The sequence below is a fragment of the Zingiber officinale genome, chromosome 5A, assembly GCF_018446385.1.
Source record: "Zingiber officinale cultivar Zhangliang chromosome 5A, Zo_v1.1, whole genome shotgun sequence".
NCBI classification, from domain to species: domain Eukaryota; kingdom Viridiplantae; phylum Streptophyta; class Magnoliopsida; order Zingiberales; family Zingiberaceae; genus Zingiber; species Zingiber officinale.
The window spans coordinates 135,550,637-135,561,941 of NC_055994.1; the positions used below are offsets into that span (position 1 = coordinate 135,550,637).

An 11,305-nucleotide genomic window follows, 5' to 3' on the forward strand; every position below is an offset into this window, starting at 1 on the left:
CTCTTTCCGTCATCAATTTTCTTAAAGAGAAGGCTTCCTTTTTCAATCAATATTTTTTATTTACTTTTTTTGGCTTTTGGAAATTTTGAGTTATAATTTCAATTCGATATTACTACGATTGATGTTTGTTAATATCTATTACTCTACCAATTTTATTTGATGAAGATATTTTTTTTGTCTTTATTTTCTATCATTACCAATTTTATTAGATTACAAAGAGGATTAACATATGCATCTATTTGCACGTCAAGTGGTTTGAACACAAGATCTACTCATGTATACGCACATAATTTAAACCGGAGACCTTTTATCTTATAACTTGAGCACCAACTAGTTGTTCATTTTTCATTTAGTAATTAAGAGTACTTAATTCCATAATTCGAAATTAATCGAATTAGTAATTAATAGCTTCATGGGAAAAATTGTATTAAAATATTTGGAAAAATTCCAAATTATGTTTTATAATAACAATGTTTTTGAAAATTCAATATAAAGTTATTAAAAAATATTTATCAGTTAATTTAGTGTTTGCTTATTGGCTTAAATTATAGATATTTATAGATATTTTTTAAGGGTTAACATGGTGATCAGTGATTCTATTAAGGTGGTGTTGCAATTCGAGTATGTTGTCACCCGGAGAACAGTAGCGATGCAGCAAAGGCTGCATTATCATTTTCTGTTCGCGTTTGGCTCCTTGCACAATGTCCCCCTACGCATGAAAGACAAGCAGCCATATGAGTTGTGCAAAGACGGTCGATTTTAGTTGGATTTGAGTTAAACTCTATCCTTTATCTTTTTATTTATTTAGTTATTATATCTATCCACATTCCTATCAGAATTTTATAATTTTTTATTCTAACTATTAACCTTCAACAAAAACATAATAATTAACATTATATATAAAAATATAATTTAATAAGAATAAGTTTCTATGTATACATCAATATTAAATATCAAAAAAATTAGTTAATGAATTTTGATAAAACGGGCGCTTGAAATTACCATCCTCATAGGAGACCGGATCTTTCGGTGTGTCCAGATTGGACCAAACAACACGGGACCAAATATCATGTAAAAAGTAAAAATTTTTATATATCTCTCTACTATAATTTTTTTTTTGATTCTCTATTTTTTATTATGTCTTTCTTATCTTTTCTTTGTATTTTATTTATTTTATATATAATTGAATTTTTATAGAATTTAAATATATATAAGGTTAACATTTGTAATAACAGTAATAATTAAAAAATATAAATATTCTTGTATATTAAATAAAAAATATATTATTATTATATTTAATAGTTTTTTTTACTAATTATATTATATGTCAAAATATATAAATCTATCAAGATATTGTGCGTTTTTTTAATAATAAATACTGAAAAAATTAACTAAAAAAAATTATTGAGAGCGGCTTTAGAAGGAATTCCTACTAAACATGCTCTAAAGCTCTACTATGTATGTTTTTGTATGAACTCGCATAGGGTTATGTCACAAATATAAAGAATGTTTTTCAAAGATTAAATTTTGTGGGTGTTTAATATGTATTTTCAATTTGTCTATAATACAGATTAGGGTTCTCTAAAAACATGTAATTATAGTTTCAATTTTTTTTTGAAAAATCATTATATGTTTTTTTAAAAATAATTGACTGAGCTTTACATTTATTATCACAATATTTTTATTTTTTTAAAACATGTTTTCACTTATTGGATAAATACATAAATAAATAAATATGTCATTCGAGATTAACAATAATTTAAATACATTAAACCTTACCTTTAATATTTTGATTTACATTCAACCTTACTTTCAATATTTTAATTTTGAGCTTATAAATCTTAGCAAATTTGATTTGGTGATTTGATTAAATGATGACTTTATTTATTTTTATTTATATATCAAAAAGATATAAAATCATATTTATTTTTCGATTCAATAGAAGCTCTTAAAATACAAGAAGTGAATATGATTACATAGTATTTAGTTACATACGCTCAAATGACCCATCCTCATAATAAGAATATACATAACCCAATGGCAGTTTGGTTCGATATGAAATGAACTTATAATCTGATGATCAAATCGATTCTATGATTATAAGTTCATAACCCTAGCTCATTCCCATTCTGGGTGGAACATATCTACTAATTCTTTTATTCAGGTTGGTAAGAGAGATTTTGAACTAAGAAATAGACCTAGAAACAAAAAAGAGGGTATCTTGAGCAATTACAAGAATTGCGTTTATTGATATTTTTAGTATAGTCGATGCTGTCATATATATAGTCATACTCTTTCTGACACTCCTTTTATAATTTCGCACGTAAGGGGTTATTTCTTGATTTCGTCCAGTCATTAATAACTTGATTACTTTTAGATAATAGTAGATTAAACAATGCTCGTAAGGAGTCCTATTGAAATCAAGAAATATAGGCCTACCTACCATTCACGAGTTTTCCAAAAAAAAATCGACTAGTGGGTGAAGACCCCCTAGAGATAAGAGACATAAGGCTGAAGAGAAAGTCAAAAAAGGATCTTTCGTATATAATCTTGCATAATCTCGAATGTTATTAGTTTTGGTACATAGACCAAATAATATAATGCAAGCAAAAGTTCCTAGATAGATGGAGATATAAAATAACATATAAGTTATCATGCTTGCATATCAATCATTTGAGTCTCTAACAATTATTCTAATAATTACATATCTGATTTGACCTATGAACGAATATGCAAGTATACGTTTCATGTGGTAAAAGATGATTCGCTTGTGTTCAACACATTCGCTAATCTGCCCCTAGGCGAACACGGAGGAGGTATTAGTGTAAGTGGTCAAGGCATGGGGGAGGGTATGCTCGGATACGCCGAGTTTTGATCCTAAAATCTCATGTGACAACATCCCATGCCTTAAACACCGCACTGCCCCGAGGGGGCGCAATCATACGTTTCATGCTTGTTTGAGTAATAGCAATGAGATTCCCCAATATCATGCTAAGAATAGCTAGGATTTCCAAGAGAAGATGTCATTCGTTTGATGAAAAATAAAAAGAAATATCGAAAATTTGTGTGGCTGAAGCTGAAGCAACTACTTTTGAAGTAACAGAAAGAAAAGCAACGACTGAAGTGGGAGAGTCAGAGTCAAAAGGAGGATTCCTCACTTCTTTCTCTCATTCAAAGTCGTGCATGAGACTTTCATTTTGCATGGCTCCTAAGTGCTAAAAGAAGAACTCATCTTCTTTCTTTTTTTGATTACTTTCCTCCCGTATGTATAAGACTGAATCCATTCAAGATAACCAGCTGACCTTGGTTCTGTAGAAGCAAGTTAGAAAAATTAAGAAATATAACCATCTGATTTGATTCATTCTCAATAGCTATAAAATGATCATCTTAGGGTGATCCTTTTATCAACGAATGCTCATATTACACTCGTAGTCTCCGAAGGAGGAGAACCAACTATTTAGCATCTACATCAATAATTTAAGCATTGTAACATCATTAATTCGATCCTTTGTAGAAACTACTTGTAATTTCTCTTTCTTTTGGGGGCTTAGTTAAATTTTGTAGGTAGTGGCCTAATACTCTTTCTGACACTCCTATTTATTCTGATATATTATAGCATTAGGATCAATGACCTCTTTATCCATGATGACAGTTGTTGGTTGCTCTTCTAATACCTTGCTTTGTATAGCAATCTTTGGAGTTCTATGATTTTATTTTCTGAATTCTGATTCAACTATGATTATGTCTTTTATAAAATTTAGGGGGTGTTTGGTTGATGGACTTGCGAATGAGGAATGAAATGATAGTAAAAGATGGTGTTTGGATTGTGGATTTGGAAATGACAATTTGGGAATGATTTCTAGATTTATGGGAATCAACCAAACTCATATAACTAGATGAATTTCATTTCCATTCTCATTCCCATTACACCTTACTATCAAACTCATACCTATAGTCATTCTCATCATTTAACCAAACGTCAACTTAGTCTTTTCACATATAGTCTTGTCCTTCTCAACACTGCTAATGTTAGCATTAATGGTATTCATATCCTGTAAATCTTGGAGTTTCCTTATTTTTGTATCATTCTGTTTAATATCCTTGCTCAACTCAGTAACCAAAGTTCGTACCCTAGCAAGTTGATCATCTTTTACTTTGCAAAAATTACATTCAACTTACTCTTGAACATCCTCTGCTACATGCTCCTCATGAACAATCTTTGCTTGCTCAGGAAAAGACATATTGGTAAAGTTCTGTGCAATTTGATTATTAATTTTCTCTTCAACATCTTCTAAGAAATCAATTGATAGCAGATTTTCCTCTAAATCTGATGAAACTAAAGTTACTATTACTTTTTATGAAGGCAGTTCGCCAATCATGGTTTTTATTATAGATACACATGAGATTATCTGATTCCATCGACATATCCTTGGAAGGGTAAAGTTCTTGTGTGGCTCTATGATTCTAATATATTTACACATCCAAATCTGCAATACAATAAATATGGTTATAAATTTTGATTCAATGAAGTTATAGTAAAATTTAATAACTCATAGCAAGTAAGTGTGCAAATCCTTTCAATATTGGAGTTTGATTTCACTCAAGCCCTTGTGGCTTAGGCCTTTAAGAGAGCATCACACCTATGACCTCCATATTGTCATATAGTCATATATAGTCTTATACCAATTATATTTACCTAAATTTTTTAAGTTAGCTACACAATAAAGTAGCGTAATTTAGATATACTACTAGTAGTAGTAAATAACATGCATATAAAAAATATAAAATACTAAGTTGACAGAATAAAATATCAGATTCAGGAGATGGTTCTAATTGTTTGCTGGCGTTGATCAATTTGTTCTCTACTTCATTATTTGAACAATCTTGATCTATGAAATGTTGAAGGTAGAGTGGGATGAGGGAGACATCCAAAGGCAAATGGAATTCATCGCCATGATTTAGAAGTCCTGGAATCAACGGAACATCTTTTCTTGTGAATCTAATATTTTGATTTTGAAAGATAAAACACTTAGTATGATATTCTCAATTATCAAATAGATTTTGTACAAGGCATATAATGTTTGCATTGCAGTATATTAGGGACTAGGCAAATGATCTTCTACTTATCAACTCTATCTGTCACTCATTTTGTTGTATTGATAATATGAACGACTTAAACTAGGGGACATTACTTTTCCATTATAGTTTTTTATGTTATACATAGAAGTAGAACTTCTAAGGGAGGTTAAAGCACTAGATGTCTTTTAATTCTATAAACAAATACTTAATATCAAGCACTAGATGTCATTACAATGTTAGTTTTGAATAATAAAATGTGTGCAACATCTGCTAATGTAGTCTAAGCACGTTGTAGCAATTACGGTTCTATAGCCGCTACAATATTCTGGTATAAGCACGTTGCAACAACATTTTTTTCATAGCAGCTATAACATGTGAATCTAAGAGTGTAGCAACTGTTAAAATTTGAGGAATGTCCTAAGGTAATCATCTTACGATTTTTTCTATTTATTTGATAAGTATAGATTCACTATTTGAGTGCATATTCTATGTTTGATTGTCTTAAACTCATTTATTGAATCTCCATAATATAATTCATAGCATAAGAGAATTTGTGATTGGATCACAACTAGTGATTATCTCTACATGTGTAATTATAAATATATTGAAATTTTCCTAGTCGTCGAATTAATGCATTCGGACATTATCAATTTTGTAAGACTAGCACAGGTTATACTCTTTGGTTCCGCTAAACAACTGTTTTCTCACTGGCTGGAGACATTGGGATGTCGAGAGTTAAACGTGGACGCTAGTTATGGTAACTAATTCATTGGAGTGACTCGCTGTAAGATTTCATATGGTTCTCTACATATATATAGATATGTCTGTGATGTTCTTACTGCAGCACGAGTGCAAGTTTCCTTCGATTTGAGGTATACAAGTCATTTTGGTTATTGAGACTTATACTTTGACATCTTAAGCAAACATCTCATTGAGATGTGGACCTAGAATGATTGGGTATAAGTTGAAGTGCTCGAAGGTGTTTAGATAGCCTACAGAGGATTCACCGCTCCTTGCGAGGAGACGTATATTCTATGGCCACTCGTTAGGATTATTACTCAAAGTCTTTGGCCAAAGCATCACATGTTAATAGTGTGAGACTCTTGTACACATATACGAGTAATTTGAATCTGCAGAATGAGGAAGTATTACTTGGGCTAGGTGTGAAGTAGTCAGCCTAGTGGGGACAAGACACATAGACCATGTCCTGAATTAAGTGAGTATAAGACGAGTATAAGGAACGAGACGTGACTCACTATAGTTGCTGAAGGGTTTATAATTAATTCTAAGATCAACTATGATTTTTCGACTAATTGGGGATCATGATGTACTACTAGGTGTCACTCATGATCATTCTATAATTAAATAGTTAATATGGACGATCAAGATGTATATGTAATGCTTTGGCCAAAGACTTTGAGTAATAATCCTAACGAGTGGTCATAGGATATACGTCTCCTTGCAAGGAGCGGTGAATCCTCTGTAGGCTATCCAAATACCTTCGGGCACTTCAACTTATACCCAATCATCCTGGGTTCACACCTCAATGAGATGCTTGCTTAAGTCTCTATGACCAAAATGACTTGTATACCTCAAGTCGAAGGAAACTTGCACTCGTGCTGCAGTAAGAACTTCACAAACATATATATATATATATATATATATATATATATATATATATATATATATATATATATATATATAGAGAGAGAGAGAGAGAGAGAGAGAGAGAGAATCATATGAAGTCTTATAACGAATCACTTCAATGAACTAGTTATCATAACCAACATCCACATTTAACTCTTGATATCCAATATCTTTGGCCAGTGAGAAAACAACTGCTTGGCCGAATTAAAAAGTATAACTCGTGCTAGTCTTACAGAATTGATGATCTCCGAATGCATCAATTCGACGACTAGAGAAATTTCAATATATTCATAATTGTACATGTAAAGATAATCACTATTTGCGATCCAATAACAAATTCTTTCATGCTATGAATTATATTACGGACATTCAGTAAATGAGTTTAAGACAATCAAACATAGAATATGAACTCAAATAATGAATCTATACTTATCAAATAAATAAAAAAAATCATAAGACGATTGCCTTAGGGCATCCTACATGGGCAGGACCCTTTAGGTGTGCACCCGTCCTACACACTTGGGGTGGACAATATATTAATGTTATATATATATATATATACACACACACACACACACAATGGTAAAGCCAGCCGGGGTGATTTACCCGGGTTGATTTCAAGTTGTGACCAACAGCCACCGACCCCGACACTATCGCCCTGGGGTAATTCCTCTTTCTCTCATGGTTTTTATTTTTTTCCACTGTAAATTTGAGTTCGACGTCATCAACCCATATATATATATATATATATATATATATATATATATATATATATATATATATATATATATATTTGAGTTCGACGACTGACGACACCTTGTGCGTGACGCTCATGGGCTGAGTGGTTGGGACACTCAAAAGTGATTCGGGCGCTCTAGTTGGTACTAACTTAGGGCACTCGAGTGGACACTCACTCTAGGCACTCTGAGTGACTTTCAGGCACCCTAAGTGACTTTCAAGCACCCTGACCACTCAGTCCCAGCATCGTGAACGGGATGTTGTCCAGGCTAACTAAATCTCATAGGCAACTTTGAAAATACCCAAATCATGTACTTGACATTAATTTTTCCCCTTCGTTTGTTCACTCGTCGAATCGATTGCTACAGTGTAGCAATCGATTTGGTAAAGTTTTGTGACCATAAATAGTAACTTTAATTGATTGTTATATTATAACAATCGATTAAAAAGACTTTATGATAAAAAATTCGTTGCTTTCAATACAGTGTATCGAAATTATGTTTGAGGGTATGAATGTAATTAGGAGAACAAAACGAATACATAATACTTTATTCCATGTCATTTCGAGCTCTTCAGGTCTATCAGTCAGTTTAGATCAAAATCGACTAATGGATCTAAAGAACTCGGAATGACATAAAATAATGTCAAATTTGCTTAACTAGTTCTACTAATTATTTACATGTTCTCAAATATCAATTTAATACATCATATTAAGAGAAATAAATTTTTGAATACGAATCATATTTTTCAAATACATTCGTGTTCAAAAATTTGTTACTATCAACACGATATATCAAATTGATATTTGAGAATATATATATATATAAACAAATCACTTAATAATTATGTTCGTAAATCTTTAAATGAACATGTTCATGAATTTATGAATCAAATACGATTAAAGTTGAACTCAACTCGATAATGTTTTCGACCTCGAAATCAAGCTTAAGCTCAATTCATTAACTTAATCGAATAATTTTTTTTTTCAAACTTAGATCCAAATAGCTCATGAACGTTTACACCCCTATCTAGGGTTGATTTTAATAATCAATGTGTCCATAATTATCATCCATCTTTATTGTTTTTTTCATTGATTAGTGTCCATTGTGCACATATACATTATATAGAGTCATTCTGGATATCTGGGTCATTATTTGTATGGTTATGACATTTTGACATTAGTTTCATTCGTTTCCACTTTTATTGCATTTAGTTTACAGGCAAAATCTGAAAGAATCCGCAGTTGAAACAAATAAACAAGGAAATCATAATCTCAAAAACCATAATAGTCAAACTCCATGTTATGTAAGATCAAACACTGAATTTGAAAGGTATAACTCAAATAAATAGATAGAACTCCTTTGGAAAATGAAATATAGGAAACTACTAATTCAAATGCTACTAAGACATAACGCTTATTCCTCATCATCCTCGTCGCCATCTCCTCCGGCTGCTTTCTTTGCAGCAGCTTTCTGGTTCTTTCTCTTAACCCTTCCTGGGCGGCCGCCGCCAAATGGACTAGTTAATGAGAAATCAATGTGCTTTGCGGAGTCCACTCTAACCATGAACGAAGGAATGTTGACAACTTGCCTTCCAACTCTGTAATCAAGGGTAAAGTAGAACACTATTATAGCACTTGCATTCCAACTTGCACCAACAGTTGAAAAAAATCATGAAAAGAAATTGAGAAAAACTTGCTGAAAGGCACATAAATGGAAGCAATGATCAAAGAATAGCTTAAAGATATGGAACTAAGTTCATCCTTACGAGTGATAATAAGTTTACATAGAAACAATATTATAGCACTTGCATTCCAACTTGGCACCAATAGTTGAAAAAATCATTAAAAGAAGTTGAGAAAGGCTTGCCAAAAGTCACAAAAGTGGAAGCAATGATCAAAGAATAGCTTAACGATATGGTACTAAGTTCATCCTTGAGAGTGATAATAGGTTTACATAGAAGCAATATTATAGCGCTTGCATTCCACCTTGTACCAACAGTTGAAAAAATCATGAAAAGAATTTAAGAAAGACTTGCCAAAAGGCACAAAAATGGAAGCAATGATTGAAGAATAGTTTAACAATACGGTACTAAGTTCATCCTTGAGAGTGATGATAGGTTTACATTGAAGTGATATTATAGCACTTGCATTTCAACTTGCACAAACAATTGAAAAAATCATGAAAAGAAATTGAATAAAACTTGCTGAAAGGCACACAAAATGGAAACAGTGATCAAAGAATAGCTTAAGATATGGTACTAAGTGTAGGATCGTTACTGCACCAACACTAAGTTCATCCTTGAGAGTGATAATAGGTTTACATAGAATCCTACATCATAAAAATAGTAAGCAAACTAAGTATCTAATGTTTCCAGCACACTAGAATTGCAAGAGAACAAATGATCCCCCTATTAACACAGATTTTCTTGCAAAACCAATAATATCATTATTAGTAACTTAAAACATACAGAGTACAATAGAGGTTATGTATGTAGCTGACCTCGAATAGTTAGATCAAAAAAGATTAACAATAATGCTAAATATATAGAATAATGTAGATTAAGACTAGATAAAAAAACAGATTTGTCACAATTGATGCTTGGTCATTTATCAATGAATGTTAATGATTTGTTGTCTGTGCTCCCCCAGGGGCACCTCTTCTTTGTCTTCACCCCATTGTTGCAAAACTTGATTATATATATCTGACTTTCCAATTGATAAATTAGATGGTTTTACAAAATTTTCTAGTTCTTTTACAAAAGAAGTAAAGCAGCATCATTCAATGAAAATACACAAAATGATGGGCACCCCTATTATGTTCCACAATACTGCTATGACAGAAATTATTTTATTACCTGACTTTCAGCTAAGAGGATAAATGATGCAATATCTCCTAATCCCTTAAGCAACAAGATCATTCATCAACCGACATCGAGACAAGAGAATAGAAGCATATTACAGAAACAGAAAGTAAACGCTTGTAATAAGAAAAAAATAGCATCCAATGAGTTAAATCAACAAGTGATTCTGCATGCTCAATTGCTCATATACAACTAGAAGTAAAGATGAAAGTAATAGTAAAAAAAGTTAAGCCTTTTTCACAGAAATAAACGGGTAGATCATCAACACGTTCTGTCGAGGTTATCGTAATAGCCAACTCACCTGATGTGGCGCTGCCTGATCAGGACACGAGCATGGTGGATCGACTTTGCCATCCCAGACTTGAAGACGAGCGTCTGAAGGCGGCGCTCCAGAAAGTTCTCCACAGTAAGCGCAAGGACGTAATCGAGCTTGTTCTGTCCCTCCTCCAAGAGCCCGTAACGGTTCATCCTCCGGAGTAGGGCCTCGCCCTCAAAGATCCGGCGGGGGTTTTTCTCATCGAGCGTGAGGAGTTCCCTAGCGGCGTTCCGGATACGGCTGAGAGCGTACTGAACCCTCCAGAGTTCGCGCTTGCATCGGAGGCCATACTCGCCCACTAGCTTCAGCTCCGCGTCCAGCCGCTCTTTCTCGTAGGGCCGGCGGGGCTTCTTGAAGGTCTTCCCATCTGTCAAAAATCAGACTTTAACTACATATTTTGAAGCAGATCCAAAACCGAATCGATCAAAAAAAAAAATCAACAGAATAAAAAAACACAAAACCAAGAAAAAAAATCCGAGATCGATAGAAAAAGAATCTTACAGTTGCGGTAGAAACTGACATGCACCATGGCCTTGTTAGTTTCCAAGCCTTGCCTCGGACGGGGAAGATCCGAGATCGGAAGACGCCGCCGCGAAGAACTGAGAATGAAGCTGTGGTTTCCCTTTCATATCCGTATCGATGGGAAAAAGAAAACCCTACAAG

The 11,305-nt window shown here is 32.9% G+C and overlaps 1 protein-coding gene across 1 annotated transcript; it reads right to left on the reverse strand.

Annotated features, from left to right (window-relative positions):
- Nucleotides 1–8,707: 8,707 nt before the first annotated feature.
- LOC121981972 (40S ribosomal protein S9-2) lies at nt 8,708–11,305 on the reverse strand. The gene is made up of 3 exons (XM_042534792.1): nt 11,144–11,305; nt 10,628–11,009; nt 8,708–9,063 (listed from the first exon to the last, which is right to left on the reverse strand). The coding sequence occupies exons 1-3, from the start codon at nt 11,169–11,171 to the stop codon at nt 8,880–8,882; spliced, it is 594 nt and encodes a 197-aa protein (XP_042390726.1). The 5' UTR covers nt 11,172–11,305; the 3' UTR covers nt 8,708–8,879.

Excerpts from the sequence above, each read along its gene's own strand:
- LOC121981972 (XM_042534792.1), bottom strand. The coding sequence starts at position 11,171 with ATGGTGCATGTCAGTTTCTACCGCAACT. Across the intron at positions 11,010-11,143 it reads TGTCAGTTTCTACCGCAACT|ATGGGAAGACCTTCAAGAAG; the intron begins GTAAGATTCTTT and ends GATTTTTGACAG. Across the intron at positions 9,064-10,627 it reads ATCAGGCAGCGCCACATCAG|AGTTGGAAGGCAAGTTGTCA; the intron begins GTGAGTTGGCTA and ends CCTTGATTACAG.